Genomic DNA, 27302 nt, shown 5'->3' with positions numbered 1-27302 from the left:
CAATATATTAGGCGATATCTTAGAAACTACTATTCTGATCGCACAATGAACACGATTTTTGAATTTTTTGGGTCAAAATCACCTTATATACTGAGTTTTATCGAAATCAGAAACAGCAAATTTTTTTCGATTTTTTCGATTTTTTCAAAAGGGTAACCCTTAAAAAAATTTCAAAAAATAGAAAAAAAATTTTTGTGTCTGATTTGGATAAAACTCTGTTCTGAGACTAATTTGAGCTCAAAGAATACAAAAATCGGATCCATTTTACAATCGGATGATTATTTTTGGAGATATCACCATAAAAACCAATATATCAGGCGATATCTTAGAAACTACTATTCTGATCGCACAATGAACACGATTTTTGAATTTTTTGGGTCAAAATTACCTTATATACTGAGTTTTATCGAAATCAGACACAGCAAATTTTTTTCGATTTTTTCGATTTTTTCAAAGGGGCACCCCTTAAAAAAATTTCAAAAAATAGAAAAAAAATTTTTTGTGTCTGATTTGGATAAAACTCTGTTCTTAGGCTAATTTGAGCCCAAAGAATACAAAAATCGGATCCATTTTACAATCGGATGATTATTTTCGGAGATATCACCAAAAAGCCCAAAATATCAGGCGATATCTTAGAAACTACTATTCTGATCGCACAATGAACACGATTTTTGAATTTTTTGGGTCAAAATTACCTTATATACTGAGTTTTATCGAAATCAGAAACAACAAATTTTCTTCGATTTTTTCGATTTTTTCAAAGGGGTACCCCTTAAAATAATTTCAAAAAATAGAAAAAATATTTTTGTGTCTGATTTGGATAAAACTTTGTTCTTAGGCTAATTTGAGCCCAAAGAATACAAAAATCGGATCCATTTTACAATCGGATGATTATTTTCGGAGATATCACCAAAAAGCCCAAATTTCGACGAAAAACATATCCGTTATTCAGTATTTATCAAAAAACGAAAACTACCTCTCACAATTGACCTTTGACCGGCCATTATCATTGACCTCATTGACATACGATTGATTTTGACGGGTTTGTATATTCCCCTACCATCACGAAAACGAAAACTCGATTTTAGACTCAGGGCATACACTTAAACACCTCCTAAAATTTTCAGCCATTAAGTATTTTTTTAGCCATTAAAACTTATTTTCGGTTTTATATTTACTGTAGTAATAGCATATATTTTATCTTATAGTTAAATGCGAGCTTGTAGATTAAATGAGTTAGTTACTCAGTTTTATATTAAAATGTATTTAATATAGATTTTACTAGATTCATAATTCTCCTAGAATTATACATACCTACGTTAGTTACATTATTGTAACATAAAGAACAATTCAATTACGTTTACGTAATATGGTTTTCATACAAAGAACTATAATCTAGGAAGGTAATACATATTATTATGGAATTATGTGTGACATTATATAAATTTTATATTCTACATTTAAAATAAATTAACGCACAATGATATTTTAATATCCACGTGTTATATAAATGATTTCTTTATTGTCTTTAATTTTCCTTAGGTTCGGTTAGAGTGGCAGTCCTGTGGCGGGACACGCTTAGACCATAGGGTCCGTTGTGATACCGAAGGAGGGTTGCCCTATCCTCGGCCACTACTCCATGAACTATTTGGAGCTGTTTAAGAAAAGCAGGTTTGTTTTGACGTCAACGGACTTCAGGTGGGAAAGATCGTCAAAGAAAGGCTGGCTCAAGTGAGTCCACCTTCTTGTGGCAAGAGCTGAACGGTGACATAGAAGATGAAACATCGTTTCTTCCTCCTACGCACTGCCACAGCTCCTCCAGTAGTTTTGATACACTGTCCTGGCCACCTAGCCAGTGTCCTGGCTAGGTGGGAGGTATTAGAGGCCATTGGGAGTGATATAAGATCTTCGAAACGCCTGCGATTAAACTCAGACCACATCTGTCTGTCAAGTACGTTCCTCCCTCCATCTAAGATTGGCCTTTTTTTAAGATATCCTCTTTCAGGAGCAACTTGCAGTTCGCAAATGGAACTCCCGCATGTCTATTGATGCTTGTACCTGGCAGTATTGAGCTATTTCTAGCAAGATCATCGGCTTCACAATTTCCCTGAATGTCCCTGTTTCCAGGTACCCATACCAGGTTTACGTTCATTACGTTAAATTATCAACAAGATTTAACGAATTTGAATCATTTATGGATGGAATGTATGCAGTATAAATCATATAGAAGATTGTATCTAGAAAACTGCTCTGTGTGAAATGCTGCCAAGTTTGATTGAAACTTCTTACGTAATTGAATACATTTACAAACATTCTTATACCATCAAGTTTTCACATTATAAAACACTTAAATGATAAAACCGAGTTACTCTAAACATATTTACTTACCTTATCTCAATGAACTTTTAACTTTTAAATTTGTTTAAACGATAAAATATAATGTCTGAGAAAAGTATTCTTGCTTTCAAATAACTTTGAAGTGTTGACATTTCTATAAAGGATGTGTTTATTGAACTTACGATAACGGTAAAGAATTTCATCACTTTAAAGAACGGGAAAGTATTTCTTTCTATCTTCTATTAAATTTGTAAGAAGTAGAAACCACAAGTAATTTAATTAATTTATCGTGATATTGTTTGGTTAATTCTTAATTTGTTTTCACTGCATTTACAATTAAAGTATCTTGGAAAGTAATGTTAGAGCAAGCAGTTAACGATAATAATAATGTTAGAGCAAGCAGTTAACGATAGCTGAATCATGGAACAACTAACAGTGATTATCTCTTCGGTATAAAATTTTTTACATGTACCCCCTAATTAATGAAATCAAAACTTCCCAGAGGAATTTTGGTCAAAATGACATTTTCAAATTATTTCAACTGGCAGTTAAAGGTTTTTATACCCTGTGTATATGTATCTACAATATCAAGGTACTTATACTAAGTTTAGTTCCTTAAAAATAGTAAAGCTTAAAAATATCGAACTAAATTTTGGTAGAGGTTACTCATAAAATCTCCTAAAGAATCCATTTCCGATTGTCCGTCTGTCTGTCAACTCATAAACGAAAAGAGATATCAAGCTAAATTTTTTTAAGCGTGCTCAGGGCGTAAAAAATGAGGTTGAGTTCTTAAAGGAGCTACATAGGTTAAGATCATTCTGTAAATCGTTAGAGATAGAACAAAAGCTTAAATAAAAATAATGTTCTTTATCAAAAAATAAACAATTTTTGCTTGAAACATTTTTCGCTAACATAACTGTTTTTCCGTGAGGGTGCAAATTTGGTTAGAAACATTATATAGTATGTATACAGGTATTGTATATATTTTAAATTTATACGTTACATATATTATGTATGTGTTTGGTTAGTAGCATATACTATATCCACTGACGAAGTGAGAAAAAAGATACTCTGATGGCTTTGTGGGTAAGATTAGCCAGCAGCTTTCTTCACTTACATGACGTAAAATACAAACGATTGCGTATTCAACACTGTACGTACATGATATACCAAAAATTAATTCTTTGTTTTCACTTGTTTATTCGTAAACTTTAAATGGCAATTGATAATAACCCATATTTTTAATCTGCTTCTTGGCTTAGTCAGCGGACCAGGGCTGGAATAACCATTTCGAGGTTTCTAGACAATACTATTTTAGGTGTCCCTTTTCCGAAGTTTGAAAATTATCAGTTCTTGTCAACTTGATGAAGGGATGTGAATAAAATGAGACGCGGGTATTTTAATGGATACGTTACGTAACGTAACGCATCCATATTATCAGCTCCAGTATTCGATGCTAGATGGTTCTGTTCTGAAGTATGAAATATTTCATCTACTAAAGAATGAGGATTTAAAGTTTCCAATTCAATTTTCTTCCTATGAACTTGCGGGACCCTTAAACAGTTGCATACTCTGCTTTGTGGTAAATACGGCTTTGTGGCGGAGTTTATCATTTATAAGCCAAATGTTCTAAACATAAAGAAATTGAAGACGTTTACATACAACATTTTGTAATGAGAATTCCATAAATTTAAATTAAGAAAACGTTGTTACCTTACAAACCATAACGAACATTGCAAAAGAACATAAACTGATTAAATGTAACAATGATTTATTTTATTCATTTTAACATTTTTGTAAAGTAATTTTAATATAATTATGTGATATATATTTTAATTATATCGTACACAAAATAAATATAAATTAAGTTGATTTAATAACTTGGTTAGAGCTCCTGTACTTGTAAATAAACTAAGTACTAACTAAAAGATGCGATTATGTATACTCGTGTGTCACAAAAATGCAAGTTTTATATCATTCTAAGTATTTAAACTACGACATTATACCATGTGTGTTTGTACCATCTAGGCATATACATATCTGTAGTATGACAGAATACATCCGTTTAGTAATGCATCTAAGCGACAGGTATTATATACATGTATTGAACATTAGTTGGAAGACGCTTGGAAAGTGAGAGTTTTTTAGTTACAGATAACTAGTAAGTTCATCAAAACTCCCACTCTCTGCATGCATACAACAGAAGATCTGTCGTATCGTATCTGCAGTCTTACAATACATGTATATAATACCTCTCGCTTAGATGCATTACTAAACGGATGTATTCTGTCATACTACAGATGTGTATATGCCTAGATGGTACAAACACACATGGTATATGAATCACATGTAATGTTATAGTAAAACACTTAGAATCTCGCGAGGTAGAACAACTACTTGTGGTGTCTCACCTATTCTCGCATCACCTTGCCCGACTTCACAGGCAACACTAGGCACAAAAAATATTTAACTTTACCTGACTCGGTTAAAATGAATCACCCTGTATTTCGAATTATTTAAATAACTATTTAGAATGAAAACTTTGATGAATAGACGAAATCTTAACATTTTTAAACAACGCTTTGCATTTCTTTTTTTTTCTCGAAAATTGTCTTTTCTTCTAGAAAATGAATAGTTTTTTATATCATAGCACAAAGTTTCTTTTCTACATAAAAACTAACTTGAGACGAAAACTATTATAAATAGCATAAAGCTAAAAAAGTTGAAAACATGAAAACTTGAAGAAAAAAAAAACAGTTGCTAGTGATAATGTTACTTTACTTTAAAAATATTTTCTAACTAGTGATTTTTCTTTTGTAACAAAAAATTGTTTTTAGGGAAAACATTCAGAGAAAACGTAAATCAAAGTAAATGCCTTTCAGATCGCAAGTAAATTCATCAAATTTATCAAATCTTTTTTTATAAAAGAAGTTCCTGTAGGAACGCATAAATTTGCCTGTGTTATCATAACGAAGTTATGGAACTAACACGGGTAACGCCAGGAATTACGATTTGTTTGACAAAATCGCCTTAGAATACTATGAAATAAACTCACATCAAACGTACAAAAACTTATGTCCTGCTATCCAACCAACAAATTGCTTAATCGTGTTAGGAAGCTACAAAATTGGACCTCGCACAAATTATATGTAATCTGAATTTCGGTCAAACTTTTTCAAATTTTGGGAAATGATAGTCATTCTGAATAAAAGTTTCCATGGTCACAAGTCATGAAAATGACAGGATTTCAAGTTATCACTAAATTAAAATTGGAAAATATACTCATTTATATAAAAAAAATTATTGTAATTTGATTGTCAACAATCATGTACGTATATATGTAGCTGAAAATATTGATCTTAACACTTCATATTATTGATCCATTGAACATTTAACACTGCTTCTTTTTTGAATTTCGTAACATATTCTTCAAAAAAACAAGAATTAAAAAACAACACTCTTACATTAAAAAACACACGTATGCATGTAGTTATACATATCTGTATATGTATTTGCCTATACACAAATAGGCATATATTATACAAATAAGTACATTTTCCAACTTTAATTTAGCTATAACATGAAATCCTGTCATTTTCATGACTTGTGACTAACTTTAAAGAATGACTTAGACTATCATTTGTATTTGAAAAAGTTTGACCGAAATACAGATTACATCTAATTTGTGCGAGGTCATAGTTTTTTCTAACAATTTTTAAAGAGAAACATATGCTCAATTTACTTACGTCACCATGTCGTAAAGAAAGAGTTAGATGTTTCTTGTAAGCCAATGTAATTGTTTGAAAAACGAATGAAAAGTTTTTAAAAAGTATGTTAAATGTATGTTTTAAGTTTTTGTTAACTTTAATTCCAAGTTTACTGCTGTACAATTCTTTAAATAATAAAATTATTTAATTCAATAACATTGAACAGCGGCTGCTGTTATACTGCAATCATAAAACTTGATATTTTATTAACTTGTTTTGAATTTTTTAATAATTATGGGAAAATTGATATTATACGGAGTGTTAATAATTAAATAAAAACTTTGACGCAGGTTATACTAGGGCTTACTTACATCTTATTTGGCCAATAGACCGGTGGTCGAACTGGCTTAATTTTTATCTTTTTCACACTGTCTGGGACAGTAATTTACTTTTTTTTTTGAAATAAACTAATTTTGGATCAAAATTTGCATTATCAAAGGTTAGTTTTTCCTACCATTCAACTTTTTGCTAGATATCGGGATCAAGAACCTACAATCTTGATACCTAAGGTAAAGCTAGGTTAAGTTTGACAACAAATTTGGAAAGTATGACTCAAATTTGATACAATTAATTACTTGGTTTATCAAAATTGGATAAAATGTGGATGTAATTGAGCTTCATTCAATTTTTTGGATTTTGATGACATCATGAAGTTCAAATTTTATCCGATCGGAATAGAATTTTTTTGGAACCCAATAATTTTACCCACAATTGGTTAAATTTATGATGTTAGCTTTCCGCTACCATTCACCTTTGTGCTACATTTCAGGACGAAGACCCGAAATTCTTGAAACCTATTAAAAGCAGGTTAATTTTGAATACAAATTTGAAAAGTATGACCCAAATTTGGTAGAATTCCATAATTAGTTTATCAAAATTAATCGGATAAAATTTGGATGTGCTAGAGAGCGTAATTCAATAATTTGTTATTTCGATGACGACGTCATAAAGTAGATTTTTTTTTGGCAAAACAGCCAAGTTTTTTTGGATCTACTAATCTTGGGCATTGGGCAAAGAGTTGAGTTCTGTGACTTCTGGCCAGAAATTTGATTTAGAATTCTTCTGTAACATCTTCAATTCTTGGCCACTTCTTCTAAGATTCACTCCCATCTCCAGGTTAGTTTTTAAACTGTAATTTTTCCAAAACTATAATATATCACATGGTTAGAACAACTGTGTAGATAAAAAACACATAAAATTTTAGACACGCGTTATTTCAATTTTAAATTTAATAAAACAATAATAATGATATGTAATAAAGCTGTTCGTTCGTTCAACTTTTATATTATAACGTAAAGCGTATATGTATGTCGTTAAGCTTTCCAACAAGCTTTTAAATTGATAGTAGTATAACATCGCCATCATTTTGCGTTCTTTAAATTACATTTACGGCTTTTTTTTTTAATAATTTTTTTTTTAATATGATTTCGTTGTTTGCTTACCATTCATTTATCGTTAAAAAAATTAAATTTTATTTTAATCGACCTAAGAAAGAAATTGCTTATAACCATCAAAAATATTCCATAGTTTTATTACAGAAGTGAATTCAGTTAATTTTGATATGATACAACTCCCAACTTGCCGAGTAAAAGTTGCTACCGATCAAAAATCCTTGTCGCCATAATTTTGGAATTAAATAGTCTTTAAGTTTGAATTTACGAAATTGTGTATAACAGCTCTTTACCTGTCCAAAAAAAGTCTTAATGGGCCCAAAGAACCCGACAACCACACTCACACTGCTAACCAGCGGTGGATTTACAATAGGAGCAGTTGGGGCTAGTGCCCATGGCGGCAAAATTTGGAGAGTGGAAGAAAATTCGCAATTTTAAAAGTCAAGCGTGTTTGCCAGTGAAAAAAATTATTATAATATAATTATGAGTTAAGCTGAGTGCAAAATGTATAACTCTAAGAAATCAATTATTTGCCCTAGCGTAGGCAGTCTATTTCTTTATGGCAAAGCTTAAGAATTTCCTCACTTCAAATTTCTTCTGATTCAGTTTGATTAATATTAGAAATGTTTTCTTAGTTATTTTTCTAAATCTAGCCCTGATCACTTTGTACAAATCTATCAACAGGCTATTACTAGAAATATCATTTTATAATACAAGTACCTTAAATGAAAAACCAATTTTAATTTTTAATTAAAGTAAGCCTGTTTTCTTTTTTGTAAACTAAAATTAATAGATAAAAAAATAACAATTTTTGTTTATATATCTACCTCAATTTTCATTCAAGTATAAAAAAAACATGATTGATGTATTTTATAAATAACACTTATAGCTGAAGGGAAAAAATATAATAACTTCGAAAGTGTGTTTTACAAACTTAAACATTATTTAATAATATTTTGTACAAAAAAGTTAGATAAGAGCGAATTCGATTACCTTTATCGGTAGTTCAGTAGAACAAATAATCAAGGATACACGTTTAACGAGTGAAACGAGAGTAGAAAAGGCTTCTTGTCAAATTAATTTCAACATCCCCAGCAGAAAAATAAAAGAAACTTCAAGGGCTGTTACTTGAAGACAGTCTGACGCGATCTCAATGTACGAAGGGTGCCTATGATGACAGCCTTCTGCATGGCAGAGATAAGGTGTAGAAGATGAGACCTGCAGACTGGAATTTGGGAAAGATTCGTCTCGAGAGTGGGACGATGGGACGAATTTTGCCAAGGCCACCGATAATGAGAACACCCATTTTGACTGGGTAGCCAGGGTGTAGTTGTCGTAGTTCTTGCAAGAGATCAAGATATTTAGTCCGTTTTGACTCCTCCTTCCAGACTATGTTCGTTTCTGCGGGCGCAGATAACTCGATAACGTACATAGTCTTGGATGAGATATCGTAGAGCACTATTTCAGGCTTAGTAGCGGAGAGCTGTCTGGTAGTTGGGAACGAGAAATTCCATTTCTCGTTCTTGCTGATGGACTTGATCCTGCCTGGAGCATACGGCAGGACTGGCGTAGGGTCATTATCATCCAGAAACAAACAAATCTACCCAACAGGGAAATCGAAAACCCTGTACTAACAAAATAAACAGCCCAGTAATAATAAATCTTCTCGAAAATAAATATTTATAGTAAATTGTATTTGATTTCAGTTCACAAATTGATTGAAATAGGATGAGATTTAAGTAAATTAATGAGTTGTATAATTGTATTTAGTAAATAAGTATATCAAGCCCTTTTACATTAACAATATTATACACAATGTTCGATTTACATCTAGGCATATAAATATCACGAGTATGGCAGAGTACATGTGTTAAGCACTGCATCTTAGTAAGAGGTATTATAGATGTTATATAAAATTGTAAAAGTGACTTGTATCGTGGCTTATCTGTTGTACTTCATCCATTCAACTAAGAAACTCCCACTCTCCAAGCGTCTTACAACTATCTCAACGCATATCAAACCTCCAACACATGTATATAATACCTCTCACTCTGTCATACTCGTGATATTTATAGCCCTAGATGTAAATCGAACATTCTGTATATTTTAGAAATACAAATAATTAATTTAAATAGCTTTATCATCCAAAATAGATAAATGATTTAGTTTATTATTAATTGTGTTTATATAACGAAAACTTTTAAGTCAATTTGCTATAATACTTATAGTTTATTAGTCAAATTTTAATGATATTTAATTGATTTCGAAAATAAATCATCACTATTTCAATTAATTATAATTTCCATAAAATGGCTATTAAAACTTATTCAATTTATACTAAAAGGTCATTAATTGAAATCACTCTTCTTTAATTGACATTTACAAAAGTACATGAGATGAAAAAGTACGACAGCAAATAACAAATATTATTTTGATTTTACTGTGTTTTCTACATAGTAGTTTCATTTACATGATTCAACCCCTCGTCATTTCGATTAGTCTATACGTTTAAAGCTTTCAAATAGAACTCGACATTAAAAAGTGTCGTTTCGTTTATGTTTTGCTGGCTATCTTTCGCCAAGTGTTTATGTCCTACTGAGCAATTTTTGGCTCAGCAAAAATCATGGAACTCGCTTATCGCGTGTTTGTAATTGAACTCCTCCTAAGCGGATGGACCAATTTTGATGAAATTTTGTGTATGAGTTCAAGTGGATGTGATAATGATACGATTCACAATACGGTCCACTGCATAAATGTTTTTGAAGGTTCCGCACCAAAAAATTAAAACCAATGAAATAAATGGTGGAAGCGCATTTAAATTATATATTACATTACGTCTTACTATTCAAATGTATTTATTTGCACTACAATTATATTTATCTAGAATTGGGACAGTTATTTGAATAGTATTGAGGTATTATTTATTATTATTTAGGTATTGTGAATAGGTATTTATTAGAGCTATATGCGATCGCAACGAGCTCCACTGCGGAGGTTCCAGCCAGACCATAGGCCGAAGATCAGGATAAAGACCGAACGCCAGAGCAAAGATCAGTTGTGGCAAAGTTTTAAGTTTTCTCTTCCGTCGACAGTTCCCATGAAAACCTTTTTTTATTGTTAATTCTAGGATGCTGCCTATATTCACTTTCATAGTTATCCTACAACTTTTTACAGGATTAAGTGGCGTTTCATATACATCGAAGTATTTTGGAGTGCCCCATTATGTTATATATGTAGAAAATTGTTAAAAGATTAATAGTTTTAAATAATCGCATAACTAAATCTCATAATCCTTGTGTCTGTGAATTATGGAATCTAAACAAAACATTTCATTTAACAAAAAACTATACAAAACATCTCTTGTTTCAGACAAACAAAAAGTTTTCAGTTTATAAATAGGTATAATAAAACAATACACGTCTAAAACTATATTTTTTGTTAAACACCAATGAACAAAGTATGTTGACCTCCAATTCAAAGGTGGTTTTTTTTTTTCAAAAAGCTGTCTTACAGGGCATAAAGTTGGAAAAGATGCATCGTCATATACCTCGGACCAAGTATAACATGCTCATTTACTTCATTTTTATTTTTTTATGCGAAAACAAAATGGAATATTCATTAAACGGAAGTCATTTGATCTGTTTTATTTCAATACATTAAAGCTTATTATCATGTGTTTCAACTTCTAGAAATTACCGAGAAACAATCAGATAAGGCTGAATGAGAAAAAAGTAAATACATTTATATATCATACTACATTTTTTATACCATGTATATATGAAATATACATAGTATATTAAGTTTAGTCCCAAGTTTGTAATGCTTAAAAATAATGATGCTAGGAAAAAAATTTTGTCATAGGTATTCATAAAATCACCTAATTAGTCCATTTCCGGTTGTCCGTCCGTCCGTCCGTCTGTGGACACGATAACTCAAAAAGGAAAAAAGATATCGAGCTGAAATTTTTACAGCGAACTCAGGACGTAAAAAGTGAGGTCAAATTCGTAAATGAGCATCATAGGTCAATTGGATCTTGGGTCCGTAGGACCCATCTTGTAAACCGTTAGAGATAGAACAAAAGTTTAAATTTAAAAAATGTTCCTTATCAAAAATTAAACAACTTTTGTTGAAACATTTTTTCGTAAACGCCACTGTTTACCCGTGAAGGTGCCAATTAGGCGGAAATTTTATAATATGTACTATACTTGATTATCAGTTATGTACTTATGTGTCACATGTTTGTATGTGTAATGTGATAAAGAAATCAACACTGACTATGCATGGTATGTCAACAATTAACTCAGTCAATTGTTTGTTATCATTTGTTTTTTTTTTTTAAATTTTCTACACGATTAAATTTGTTAATAAATGTTAAATTGCTTTTAAAAATCATTAAATGTAAAAATTGTAACAATTTTTGTTATTTGGTATAGATGATCATTTCATATTACGATAGCGAAGCGAGAAAAATAAAATATAAGAAGGGATTTTTCCTCCTGTTTTATTGGTGTGAAAAGAAATGAAGTGTAATCTGTTGTAAGAGATAGGTTTTTTCATTTTATATTTAACAAGTGTCTATTGGAAAAAAAAATGGTTTAAATGCAACCATGTATCGATAAACAATTATGTTCAATTTTATGATGGTTCTAAGTTTGGTTTATACGACCATAAAATACTTTCTATTCGATGTTTAATAATTTGTTCGGAATAGGGTATTCTACTGTATTTGAAAAGGTACTTCAAAATGTTGATTTTGCTGATAAAAAGCCACCAAAAATTTATTTCAGAAAAATACACATGCTTTCTTGCCAAAAACAAATTTTAAACTTTTTTTAAATTACGCGGGCATCCAATTTGGTGACGTAATATCGGTATCATTATACGAAGTAACACAGATAAGTTTGACATATATATTCATAGACAACTGATTATAGTTGCTCCTGAACGAAAACAGCCTAAACGCGTTTCAGATTTGAGAGACCATTCCGGCAGAGTAACTCTGATAATTAATATAACTCATACAATTCTTCTACTTCGTATGCAATGTTTTGCAAAGTTATTTCTGCAAACCGAGCTGTTTTGCATTCTTTTGAAGCAGCAGAAGGTCCCAGTACAGAGTGATCAATTCATACTTCGTTACCAGAAAATCCGCTGTATCTCCGAAAATAATTCGAATTTTGTTAATTCCGTTTAAGGACTACTACCTTAAAAGTATTTTCACTTTTAAGTAAATTTAGACCAACAATATTTTGATCGTATATAAGAAGCTTTATTTATTATTTTTTATAAGGGTTTTTTCCGTCTGATTTGTTTCCTACTTTCCAACATATTTTCCGCTGAATCATCGTTCTTTAACACCAAAACAACAAATTTATAATTAAATATATAATAAGAATTCACATTTTGATTCATTAAACACTTACTTAAATACAATTTTTTTTATTTTGTTACAGTGAACGATGCATCTGGTCGTTATAATGGACAATTCTTTTTTGGAAATGATTTTTGGTTGGGTTCAAAAACATTATGTTATGAATTACAGAATGAATATTATAATTTATTTATACCACCATTCGAGGCACATTTTTATATGACAAAATTACGAATGCATTTGAATGAAATTACACCAAATGTAAGTATTATTTATTATTATTAATGAATTTTAATTTATTTATGTGTGTCGTTACTATGGTAACTCCCTGAAATAAAACTCATGCACTGAGCGAATAGAGGATTCATGCTGTTATTGTTTTATTCAAGGAGGAAAGTATAATGAATACGAACACTTACGATCAGAAAAAATTATGTCTCAAATTTATCATCGAAGTATATGATTCCCGCTTAATATACCTAAATAAATAACTATACGCAATAACTAACGCAAGCTTAAAGAGCTGATATTAGAGTGATCGTAGAGTTACTCACAGGGCATGATAACCTGAACAAGTTCCAACATCAGATTGGAAAAAGACAATCTTCCGCGTGTGACAGATGCGGAGAAAATTCAGAAGAAACATCGATCCACTTTCTCTGTTACTGCCCGGCGCTCATACAGCAGCAAAGAAAATGGTTTGGTCTGGCCATAGTCGAGCCAGAAGAAATTAGGAAACTCAGCGCTAGGCAAATCCTGGGTTTCAGTACATCAGTTGGTTATAATAGCCACTGAAAAGTGTAGCGGGGATAGAGTACAAGGGTCTATTTGGCTAGGTGCTCTGAACCATTGCTTCGAGGCGCGATGCTCGAGCATGGCCCGCTAACCTCCATACCATACCATACCAACGCAAGCTTGGTGTTCATAAAATCACCTAATTAGTCCATTTCCTGTTGTCTGTCTGTCTGTCACCTGCCCGTCTATCATCACCATTACTCAAAAACGAAAAGAGATATCAAGCTGAAATTTTTATAGCGTGCTTCGGACGTAAAAAGTGAGGTTGAGTACGTAAATGAGCAACATAGGCCAATTGAGTCTTGGGTCCTTAGGACTCATCTTGTAAACCATTAGAGATAGAACAAAAGTTTAAATATAAAAAATATTCTTTATAAAAAAATAAACAACTTTTGTTTGAAACATTTTTGCGTAAACATCACTGTTTGTCCGTGAGAGGGCAAATTTTATAGTATGTGTTATATGGGAATATCAGTTATATTTGTGTGACATGTATATGTATGTGTAATGTGATAGAGTATCAACACTGTCTTCACATGGTATTTCAACAATTAACTCAGTCAATTGTTTGTTTTCACTTGTTTTAAGTGAAAATTGATATCGAGTTCAAATTTTTTGTACATTCTATACAAGCATCATTGATTACAAAATCAATACATAATATTTAAAGTCATTAAAATCGAATTAACAGCAAAAAACATCTACTTATAAAAAGAAACATTTTTTTTGATTTATATGTTGAGATAAAAACCAATTTTGTTTATTTATTTTTTTTTTTTAAATATGTATATTTTTACTTTATTTTTTGTTACAGGCACGTTTTATATCATTGGGATTATGTTTACCAAAAGCATGTACTGTAAAGGATATACGCTCAATTTTACAAAAACATATTGTTGAGTCCACAAGTTTATTAACATCCACGTCACTGGAATTGTTAAGTGTACGTCCAGTACCTGGTGAATTTAATCCATACGATCATGTTTCATTTTATATTGCTGTGTAAGTTTATAGTATTTTTCTATTATTCTTTTTTTTTAATAGACAACCGTTTTTACATAAATGTACATGTTTTGCATATAAGCGTATTGGTATGTATGTCTGTTCTATGTAATTTGATATACTTAGTTTTATATTTGTATAGATAGAAGCTTTTATCTAAATTTGTTTTTGGTTAAAATGGTCAATATACTTTATTTCGTTGTACTTTATTTTTAAACCATGCTTTTGTTTGGCCTTGAATTTATAATATATTTTTACTTCGAATATATAGTATTAGAATTCCAGAAGCATAAAATCAGTGGTGTACCGAATCTATCAAACTAAAAGGGCCCTCAAATTCTGGACTAGCAAACTTCGTATTGAACAAGCTCTAATTTATTTACCCCTTAAAAAAATCGAGACAATTATTTCGTTTCTGATTTCGATAAAACTGTATTTATAAGCTAATTATGACCCAAAAAAATTCAAAACTCGTTTCATTTGAAGATTGGATGAATTGTTTTCGAGAAATCCACTAAAATTGCTTTTAAAGGGATGATATCTTAAAAACTATTCTCCCAATCATCGAATAAATCCAATTTTTCTATTTTTTAGGACAAAATTACCTTTTAAACAAAGTTTTATTAAATTCGGAAACAACAAAATTGTGTTTTTTTCGACTAATTCCAAGGGGTAGAAAAATTTTAAAAATTTATATTTACATTTATGACGTCATACTGAAGTCCTGTAATTTAATTCCCGAAAAGATTATCTACTTTGTGTATGTATTCTCTAGAGTAGGCATGGTCAAACGTGACTTGGAAAACTAAAATACGAGTAAGACAGTGACAACCTAACCAGTGACAACCAAAAATACGAGTAAAACAAAGAGACAACATTTTTTTTCTACCTATCTCATTACTATTAGAGAAACTGAGATAGGTAGAAGAGTCGAATATCCGTCTCGCTTCTTCCTCTATGAGCAATGCGGATTTGGATAAAGAGACACATAATAATGTTTATGGCACACAATAAAGTTATTACAATGGTGACTTTGACGTAAAATAACTCGCCCATGCCTGCTCTAGAGAATACAATAAATAAAATATCTTCATAAAATAACCTTTTTTTGTTTCAGAATAAGTACCATAATTGTGACAATATTAGTATTAACATCCTCATGTTACGAATGGCTATTAAATCGACGTATTGCAACAATAAAACAACAACAAAAATATACAATAAATATTGAAAACAATAATGAACATAATAATAACAACAATGGTGCTGATATTAGCAATGGGACAACAATACACACAAACAACAACAACAATAATAATAATACAATTAATTTAGTTTTAATGAAAAAACAACATAAACAAGCAGCAACAACAGCATCCACCGAACATAGAATATCAATGGTACATCAACAACATTATCCACCAACAACAAATCATGATAATGGAAATGCTGGCGATGGTAATGGAATGACAACGAATGCAAATGCAAATAACAATAATAATAATAATAATAATAATAATAGCAGTGCAGCTGAAAATTTAAATAATAAAACGTTAGGACAAGGTATGTCATATAATTTAATTAAAATGTGCACAATGGTGTGAATTTTAAAATTTATACACGATTGGAAATTTTGTAGTTGAAAATATTGATCTTAACACTTCATATTATTGATCCATTGAACATTTAACACTGCTTCTTCTTTGAATTTCGTAACATATTCTTCAAAAAAACAAGAATTAAAAAACAACACCCTTACATTAAAAAACACACGTATGCATGTAGTTATACATATCTGTATATGTATTTGCCTATACACAAATAGGCATATATTATACAAATGAGTACATTTTCCAACTTTAATTTAGCTGTAACATGAAATCCTGCCATTTTCATGACTTGTGACCATGGAAACTTTTCTTTAGATAGACTTAAATTAACATTTCAAAATTTGAAGGGTATTGAACCTTTAAGGAAATTTTTGAAAAAAAAGAATGAAAAACTTTTCTAGAAAATACTTAAATTATCGAAAACTAGAACAAATGGCGGCCTTCCGTCAATTTTACGCACCCTTTTCATTATCTTAAATACTTCATTTGATGTAAAATTGAATACCTCTTGTTCTTGTTATTTTATTAGCAATATCAAAATTGAAAATGTTTTCATCTTTCGATTTGTACACTTTGTATCCATCAATATTATACAGGAATTGTACTAAATTGAAATGCTGTACGGGAATAAAGGAAGAAAAAGAATGGAAAGTCATTTTCACAATTCAATGTTGCTTCCTTACGCTTGCACAATGCTTGTCCTTCAAGTTTATTATTATCAATATCTTCAAGTACGTTTTAACAATAAAAATACAAAATTACAGCGATAAATTATTTTTAATAAGTTTTACATGTTAATTTAATAAATCTCATATTCAATTCTATAGTTTAGAATGATGTATATGTTTACAGAAAATAGAATTTTTCTTTCAAATGATTAATGAAGTTTCTAAAAGAGAACTAGAATCAAAACCCGATTTAGAACAGCGAACTTGAACGTAGTTATTTGTAGTATTAATACTACATTATAAAAAATTGCTTTGCTATTTTTACCAAAAGGAAGTGAAACGCACTATTTTTTTGGTGAAAATATAATCCTGGTTTGTGATTTTATCAACCTTTTTTTGCCACAAAAAATTAAAAATAATATTTACAAGTTTTTTGGTAAAATTACATAACTTTCAACATTTAAAATATGGTAATTTTTCTTAACTTATTTGGTAACCTTCGATAACACGGCATTCCACTATGCCGCATTTGAAAATGATAACAAACAATTGACTGAGTTAATTGTTGAAAGATCCTGTAGAGAAAGTATTGAACATAAGTGCTTGAATTATTTTTTATAAATTAGAAGAGTTTATAAAACCAATACAAATATGGACATTTATTTGGTTTTCGAAAATTTCGAAAGTTCTCGAAAGTATTTTCTAGAATTTTTTCATTTTTCGAGGATTTTTCACAAGAGTACTCGTTAATGCTACCTGCAAATTTTCAAATACCAATCTTTTATAGTTTTGGGGAAAATGAACAATAAAGTTTTTCCCTAATTTACATTTTTTTTAAAATGTTTTAAACAAAAGTTGTTTATTTTTTATAAAAATTTTTTTACATCTGTTGTTCTACCTGTAACGATTCACAAGATGGGTCAGAATGCTCATTTACGAACTCAAACTCAATTTGTTGTTCAACGTCCTGAGATTTAAGATAATTTATTTCGGAGTTTGAGTTTATAATAAATAGATAAACACATATAAATAATTTTCTAAACCAATAATTTTCTATGCACACCAAACCCTCATTTATTTATTTACAGTTTAAAGGGAAACAACATTAATTACCTTCTGGAAAATATATATCAATGACTTTGATTGAGTGACTTGAGAATAAGAAGAAAGGTTATTCAAAACCTACTATGTAGAAGGTTTATGCGCTGTAGGCATAAATGAATTAAAGCAAATAATCGACGGCTACTATATGCAGACCCTCCATATTCCTGTCAATATTCTCCTATAATCTTTTTATTTCTTTTCTCTCATAAATCGGTTACGATGGTCAACCTATCTACAGTTTTTATACCAAGTTTAGTCCCAAGTTTGTAACACCTAAAAATATTCATGCAAGGCGCAAAATTTTGGTGTAGTCGTTCATAAAATTTCCAGTTGTCCGTTTGAATGTCTGTCTGACTGACAACACGATAAATCATAAAAGGAAAAAGATATCAATCAGCGTGCTCAGGACGTAAAAAGTTCGTCAATGATCAACGTAGTTCAATTGGGTCTTGGGGTCCGTAGGACCCATCATCGTAAATCTTTAGAGATAGAACAAAAGTTAAAATGTAAGAAATGTTCCTTATACAAAAATAAACAACTTTTGTTTCAAACCTTTTTTCGTAAACATCACTGTTTCATGTCATGTGTGTGTGACATGTATGTATGTCTGACCATCTAAGAGTGGCTATATCTCTTTACTTACATGGCGTAAAAAAACAAACGATTCCGTAATCAACACTGTCTATACATGGTATTTCAACAATTAACTCAGTCAAGTGTAAACAAAAAACTATTAACTTCGGAAAATTTTCAGGGCCTGTTCGTATACTTTATCGAACGGTTGACGTGAATGCTGACGGTTTATACTTCAAAGACTAAAAAGAAAATACGCCTTTCGTTTAAAATTCATTAAGATATAAATGTAATGCCAATACTCTCAATGGTTTTCGTATTGTCACATGATATGATGGCTAGTGACATGGCTATTTACGTAAATTTTCTTTCACCTACAACATGATACCTATACTTGTTTATCGATGTGTTTAAAGAGACACGTTTATATAGTTACCCTTCAGAAGATGTCTCATCCATCACTTTCAAAACATTTTTATGTTATTATCTTTATAATGTCATTTTCCCACCCTTCATTTTAATGCTTTAAAACATTCCGTCATTCCTATTATTTTGTATAACGCAATATATTTTTGACGAAATGGGAACAAATGGAATTTTTTGTATATTTTAGTAATGTGCGTTTTGTGTTAAATTGGTCTATTTGAAACCTTTTAAATTATTTATGTTTTTATTGAAATTATAATTCAATTTAATTGTAAAACGAATAATTCAGTACATTTTTATTGGCAGGGAGCATTGTAGATGGAGGGGGCAGCTAAATTGACTGTAGCGCTGTTATCCTATAAAATTTGTAATAAATTATGCGTTTTATTTAAAATATGCGTTTTATTTTAAATTTGGTTTAAATATTTTTTTCCGTAAACTTAAAATTAATTAATAAAAGTACACAAATTCAGTGAGAGAAATTCAAATTTTAAAACGGACGTGACATCATAGTATGTGGCTTTTCAGACTTGTAGACATACTTTATGGTATTAATTACTTATATTTTGTATGGTATTACCATGGATATATACTATAATTACTACATGCGTGGGTATTACACCTGTAGTAAACAGTACATTGAACGTATAATTATGTGAGCTGTCACCAAAAATGACAGTTCATATAATTATACGTAATCAACAGAAAGCGCCAAAAAGACTGCGTTTAAATATCTCAAAATTATTCTCTATTTTAAATATTTTTGTACACTTACTTACTTTTACTTACTTTTTGCAATGAATTAAAAATATAACAAAATTACATGAATATTCGCTATTGTATTATAATATCCTTAAAAAATTAGAATTTCTGACACTATGCCCATAGTGTGAGGCAACAGACAGCCATAACACTGAATTTCGAGAACTAGAAATTGAATTATTTTGGGAAAATAGGTACTCGTTCAAAGGATATGACAAAACTCGGTACAATTGTTTCAATTGAATCGATTAATGCGCTTATAATTCGTAACTATTGACATTGACCCTCTTTTAACTAAAGTTTGTGACCTTATTCGCAGATCATCCTGTATTTTTGCTTGTATAGAAACAAATGTGTAAACTAAATAATTAATTTGTATTTTTTCAACAGGTTTTCTCTCACAGTTATTATTATGTTTTTCGGCAATATCAAATGGGAAAAAAATTCTATCATTTGAGAAACCATCTGGTGATGCTATTACATGTATACATGGTCTACGTTTCCTGTCCTTATGTTGGGTGATCATGGTTCATACATATTTAAGTGTATTTCAACATGCGACAAATAAAACATTACGGAGCATTACTGAACGTTACTTTTTATTTCAAACAATATCAAATGCAACATTCTCTGTCGATACATTCTTCTTTATTAGGTGAGTATTCAGAGCATTTTTCTATCCTTTTTCAAGGGCTTTTTTTATACTCTGTATATATGAAATATATATCAAGGTATGCTAATTTTAGTCCCAAGTTTGTAACGCTTAAAATTATTGATGATACGAACAAAATTTTGGTATAGAGATGTTCATATGGCCAACTTATAAGTACATATCCATCTATCCGTCTGTCTGTCTACACTATAACTCGCGATTTTTGGAAACTTAGCTATAAAATTTTCTCAATCAAGTCGGTTCGATCGTTTAGGAGACTACAATGTCACTGAGAAGCACACGGGCGCACTGCAGATAAACACTTTAAACTTATAACACTCCTTCTTAAATCAATATCAAAGTGATGGTCAAGGACATCAGATGAAATGAAAGGGATACTTAAAGAGCTATCATTTTTTGGGACAAATTTTTTGAAAAAAAATCTTGAAAATACTTTCCAAATTCAAATACATGGCGGCCGAAAATCTGTCATAATTATATTGGTTTTTTAAACTCTTCTAATTTATAAAAAACTAGCTGTGAACTACCCGCTTTGCTGTGCAACATTCCCACTTTCACCCCTCCCTCCATATTCTATATCCTTTTCTAGGTTACTATCTATCACCTAACTAAATTTCATCAAAATCCGTTCAGCCGTTTAGGCATGATAGACCAAAACTCCCAGCAAAAACCATAAAAAAATCACTAACTCAATTCAGTTTTCTGCCTACTTCCTACCCCCTAAGTACGATGACGTCATCATTTTGATCTTATATCCGTTTTTAGGTAACCATCTAATACCTTACTAAATTTCATCCAAATCTGTTCAGCCGTTTAGACGTGAAAGAGCAAAAGTCCCAACAAAAACGACTAAAAATCACTAACTCAATTTAGTTATCTGCCTACTGCCTACCCCCTAAGAACGATGGCGTGATTATTTATAGCCTATGACCATTTCTAGGTTATCATCTATCACCATACCAAATTTCATCAAAATGCGTTCAGCCGTTTAGGCGTGAAAGAGTAACAGACAGACAGACAGAGTTACTTTCGCATTTATAATATTAGTATGGATAGTAATGCAAGCACTGATATTCAACACTATTTATACATGGTATTTCAACAATTAACTTAGTCAATTGTTTGTTTTCACTTTTTTTTTGCTTTTACTTTGGCGTTATCCCTGTTGATATGAGATATAAATAATATATGAATAATACGATTATATTATATTTTTGAACGCATAACTTCCGAAAAAATGTTAACAATGCTAAGGATTTGCATTCATAATCTGTGATTGCTCTAACGAATAGGCCAGCTGCTTTTGTGGCGAGCAAAATTAAATATGACACTAACGTAGGTATCAATTGGCCCAATCTATTAAGGGATCATCTTCGAGATGAGAGATAATAAGCTGAATTTTCGTATAAAGCTTTATTTTGGCGTTATAAAAGTTGTCTCAAATGTCTCAAAAAATTTTGTGTGTCCGTAAGTTATTCAAGGTCAAAGGTGAAAAATATCTGTTTTTCGCTGACTCACTCACTGTCTGATCTATACCAATTCCAAAGAACTTCTAGACATTCTAGAAAGATGCGGTTTTGGCAGAAAATCGTCATCAAAATACTTCAATTTTTTCATTGCAAGCCCTCGAAAAATCGGGAAACTGTAGATATTCGTAATATACTCGCAATGTTGTCCCATAAAGTTACGCAAAAAAATTTTGATCAACTTTAATTTAAAGAAAGTCCGCTCAACTTTCGTAGTAGTGCCAGAAGAAGAAAATTATTTCCATCTCCAGCCAGAGGGCATTGCTCCGGTTGCCCTATTGTAGTTTCGGTTTTGATCATCTCCAACAGGTATTAATCTCGGCACCCCTCAACATATGATTTCATTGCTCTGAAAATTTTTAATTTTGTAAACAAACTTCAAGTCTGTGTATATCTGTTTTTTGTTATAACTAGTATAAAGCTCGTTGAATAACCAACCATTCACAAAATGCTTTATCATGACTAACGGAAGTCTTTTCAAATCTTAAGGGACATAACTAAAAGCTATAAATAAAATATTGTATACAAAAATGTGGTAATAACTTTTATTATTAGTATCCCCTATAGTTGTGTTTCGTCGTTTGTCACACACTGTTTGACCCAGTTTTTTTCTTACTATGTTCGACACAATAAATGCATTTCTGGATCACATGTAAATTTTACAAAGTATAGAAATGAATTGAATTGAAATAGCCAATCAATAAAATATACTAAGAATATTCTTTTTATTTGACAATACATTATTTGTTGTTGAAATTTAACTTGCAAACTTTTGCTAATCGAATTTTTGTATCGCATTTTTTCGAACTTTTTCAATTTGATCAAGAAACAGGATTCTCTTATTCAAATTTTAAATCAAAGGTCAATTATCAATTAGGAAAATGCCTAGATTAATTTTTATATTATATACGTATTTCGACTATCATATCGTCATTATGAGTATGAATTAATTAAACTTTTAAAAATTAAGGAGGGTGACTCGTCAGTAGTAGAAAAAAATAAATTAGTAATTAATGAACCGAATTTTAGTTTGTTATATTTAACGAACTACTTGTGTGGGGACCTTACTGATCAATTCAGAGAGTAATTTTTAATTAACAAGTGAGAACAAACGATTGACTGGGTTAATTGTTTAAATACCATGTATAGACAGTGTTGATTACGGAATCGTTTCTTTTTCCACGTCATGTAAGTAAAGAGAGATAGCTAGCCATACATACATGTCACACACACATGATAGGTATGTATTATATATAGGTGCTACACAATCTTCCAACCTAATTTGCTCCCTCACGGGTAAACAGTGATGTTTTGGAAAAAATGTTTCAAGCGAAAGTTGTTTATTTTTTTATAAGGAACATTTCTTATATTTAAATTTTTGTTCTATCTCTAACGGTTTACGAGATCTAATTGAACTATGTTGCTCATTTACGAACTCAACTTCACTTTTTATTGCCTGAGCACTCTGTAAAAATTTCAACTTGATATCTTTTTTAGTTTTTGAGTTATCGTGTTGTCGTATGTATATAAGACAACCCACTTAGTTTATTTAATAGGCTGGTAGTGTCTTTAACATCTCAGTGAACTGTGATTCGATAAAACTATTTGCTTTGTATTAATATTATATTAATTTATTTTGTTAATTATCTCTCAAAGTAGGCCTCAGATCAAAAATTGACAAATAACTTTTCCCTTCGTCTTTATGATCTTATTCTGTAGGCCAACGATCTGCAGTCAATAACAGAACACCCTGTACACTTGGTATAAAAATTTGGATACTACTTAAAAGAAAATATTGATAGAACTATTTAATCTAATGAAATTTTTCGGAGTTAGTTGATTTTTTTTATACTCAATCGAATTATATTTTCTATAATTTTCAGTGGTCTACTCTTATCAATCTTATACTACCGTTCCGAGGAAAAGAAACAACAAAAGAAAAAAGAAAAACTCTCAACAACAATTGATAACAATAATAGTGTTGCTGGTAGTATACCATCAACAATAAATGGTACAACAATATTAAATCCAAGTACAGCTGCTGCCACATTAATAACCGATTCACAATTAGAGAAAGTACCAACATTTGCACAAATTTTACATACAAACACATTAAAATTCTTCACTTTATTATTTTATCGTTTCATACGTTTAACACCCGTTTATATGTTTATATTAACAATAAATGATATTATAATTAAATGGGGTGCAAATAATAGTGTATTTGATTATGCAATTATTTATGATATTAATAATTGTGATCAATATTGGTGGCGTAATTTAGTTTATGTTAATAATTTGTATCCGTTGAGTGAGATGTGCATGATATGGAGTTGGTACATGGCAAATGATACACAATTTTATGTAATTGGAATTATATTATTGTTGGTGTCCTTACGGTAAGTTTATTTTTAAATTCAAACAGTGGCGGATCCACCCATATGGGCATGATGGGCATGCCCAACACCTTAATAAACTTATGATTGTTCCTAATTTCGTACTAAATCCCCATCTGGTCATTTTTGAGGGGAACATTCGTTTCAAAGCATGTAGATTTCAAAAATCGAAAAAAAATCCTAGCGAAATCGGTGGAAGAGTACTTTCGAAAATCAATTTACGTACCCCTATATTCGATTCCGTTATCAATGAACCAAATATTGGTGTCAAGTACTGGAATATCGATATCTAGGCAGTGAAAAAGTGGTTCAGATGTACCGGCAATTCATTAATGATAGTGAATCAACTATTATAAATAAATACCGACTCTGGATGGCCAAATGGAAAACAGAATGTGAAAATTCCGGCATACCAGAGCCGGTGGCTTATCTCATTGAAGCATGCGACCAAGATTTGTAGCGTAACTCTTCCAGCCAGTTTTCTTGATCAACCTTGGTCAGGGCGTCATATATTTTGTAAACATCTCCTTTGTAAGAATGCACTATATCGATCATCAGCGAGTTCATACCCCGATTCGCATTTGGCCGATTTTCAGATGCTGTGCCGTGCCCATCAACTTTTTTGAGGGCTGGATTCGCGCTTGTTAGTTTCTAAAAAGTGAATGTATGATCATACCTACTTGAGACTTCTGTTTCGAATATTATTTATAAATTCTGTTAGAACTTTGGAAAATTCTACGAAAATAGAGAGTCAAGGAAGTGAGACCTTTAAAATGCACAGAAAACAATCGGAAACACAATTCCCGACTCAGGGCATTGTATCATTTTAAGGTAGGGAAGCAGCGGTTAAAGTCCCCAGAGCTTCCATAAAAGAGGGATCTCTACAAGAGCTTTTTAGAAGTATCCGTACTCAGCATTGAAAGTGATTTCCTTTATTATTGGTAATTTACGATTATTTTATAAATTTAAATTCACTTTACTTATCTGTGTTGTATGGACACGATATTGTAACGCGGTGCTATCAGCAAGACCTTGATCGGTTTTATTGATAAATTATAAAAGCAATATGTTATATTTTTAGATCCATGAAATTTGCAATTGGAATGTTACTTACATTTATGGTCAGTGCATGGATAACAACTTATGCAATCGCCAATTATTTTAATTACCATGCCCGTATTGAGGCACCTTTTGATTTATTCAATGAATTATATGAGAAACCATGGACACGGCTTGGACCATATTTAATTGGAATGATTACCGGTTGGATACTCTTCAAAATTAATGTTAAAATGCAAATACCACGAATTGTTGCATTATTGTGTTGGATGTTATCCTTAGGTTGTCTGGCAAGTTTGGTTTATGGATTAGGGAGTACAGGATTACGAACACCATATTCATCGCTTTATGTAAGTAAAAACAATTTTCATAGGAGCAGATTTTTTCATAGGAAATATGCTATTACTAAAATTTTGTATTTTAGGTATCATTAGGTCATACCGCATGGGCTATATGTTTAGCATGGATGACTGTCGCATGTAGTACAGGATATGGTGGCCCAATAAACGCCTTATTGTCATTCCGTGGAATGTTACCCTTGAGTCGATTAACATACTGCGCATACTTAATTCATCCCATTATACTATCCTTAAGTGGAAACCAACGTGATGGACCTGTGCATTTACATAATTTAAGTGTGGTAAGTCCTTGAAAAAGAAAATTTCTACTCGAAAATTCATTCACTGATCAGCAAAAAAACAAATTATACCGATTTCTAATCATTGCGTTTTCCATAGTTTGTTATAGTTTGTGGAAATGCTGTTGCCTCGTTTCTATGTTCTTTAGTAGTATCATTGGCTTTTGAAGCACCAATTGTAAGGGTACTACATCTGATTGTGGATGGTCCAAAACCAAAAACAGTGTAAACATATTGATAATTGAAGAGTTTAATTTCATTTTATATTGATATTTAAAAAAAAATCTTTTAAAGAAAATTTTGGCGTTAGGATACAAAACTAAAACTGAACAATTTTGTGCTAAATAACGTTTTAGTTTGAATATTTAAGTGCAATGAAGAATAATTGTGAGAATTTTCATGAAATGAGTGTTGTGAAGTAAAATAAAAAAGGTTTACAGTCAACAATTTGAAAATGAAGTAGCTTATCATAAACTTTTGGTGCTAATAAGTGGTAATAAAGTGGTAAAAGACTTTAAGGTTTCAAGTGATCATAGTGCGTCATAAAATTACAATCTGACTCACTCTATATCCCGATTCCGTTTTCCGTATAATAACAAGTAAGCCCACGTATACACACTCGTATATTTGATAGAGAACGTTCTTCGCCAAAATCTATTGGTGAAATTTAAAACAGGCTAAAAGTCAATCATTATTAATTTATTCTTTATCCTAGAAAAAATCCCTTTGAAAATTTTTATATTTTAGTTAAAAGTTAAGTTCAAAAAAGTTTTGAACACATACATATTTATTTTTACCCACACATTCATATAAATGTTTCTATCCATACACAAACATTTCTTTTTACTTTCATTACCGACTAAAAACTCTGATAACTCCGTATAACTCACTCACAACAGGCAAGACCTATCGTTCGAAATACACCTTAAAAGACTTCCCTTGAAATTCCAAGAATGTTTGAATTCGAAGTATTCTAGATTTAATTTTCATGTGTAAAATAGTATAAAGTAATTTGTAATTATAATTTGATCTCGATTTAAGTAAAAAAAAAAAAACATCAAGATTAAAACATGATTTTTAGTATTAAGTAAAATTGTATATTTTTGTGAATAAAAAAAACTATGAAATAAATTTCGAGTGTATTATTTTTATTTTTCAGAGATCGAGAAATAGAACTGTTAATTCCTCGGTGGGGTCTACAGCAA

The 27302-nt window shown here is 30.8% G+C and overlaps 1 protein-coding gene across 1 annotated transcript in view; it reads left to right on the top strand.

Moving 5' to 3' along the window:
* The window catches only part of LOC123291410 (nose resistant to fluoxetine protein 6-like), a 55863-nt gene extending 29537 nt beyond the window's left edge, over window positions 1-26326 (top strand). The window contains exons 2-9 of the mRNA XM_044871685.1: window positions 12949-13127; window positions 14476-14663; window positions 15781-16171; window positions 20190-20461; window positions 23889-24404; window positions 25483-25810; window positions 25885-26100; window positions 26198-26326. Of these exons, the coding sequence (XP_044727620.1) occupies window positions 12949-13127; window positions 14476-14663; window positions 15781-16171; window positions 20190-20461; window positions 23889-24404; window positions 25483-25810; window positions 25885-26100; window positions 26198-26326 (2219 nt within the window). The remainder of the gene's footprint in view (window positions 1-12948; window positions 13128-14475; window positions 14664-15780; window positions 16172-20189; window positions 20462-23888; window positions 24405-25482; window positions 25811-25884; window positions 26101-26197) is intronic.
* Window positions 26327-27302: the final 976 nt, after the last annotated feature.

The sequence above is a fragment of the Chrysoperla carnea genome, chromosome 2, assembly GCF_905475395.1.
Source record: "Chrysoperla carnea chromosome 2, inChrCarn1.1, whole genome shotgun sequence".
In the NCBI taxonomy this organism is placed as follows: domain Eukaryota; kingdom Metazoa; phylum Arthropoda; class Insecta; order Neuroptera; family Chrysopidae; genus Chrysoperla; species Chrysoperla carnea.
Note: the sequence above shows the minus strand (reverse complement) of the source record. Positions and strands in the feature narration are given on the sequence as shown.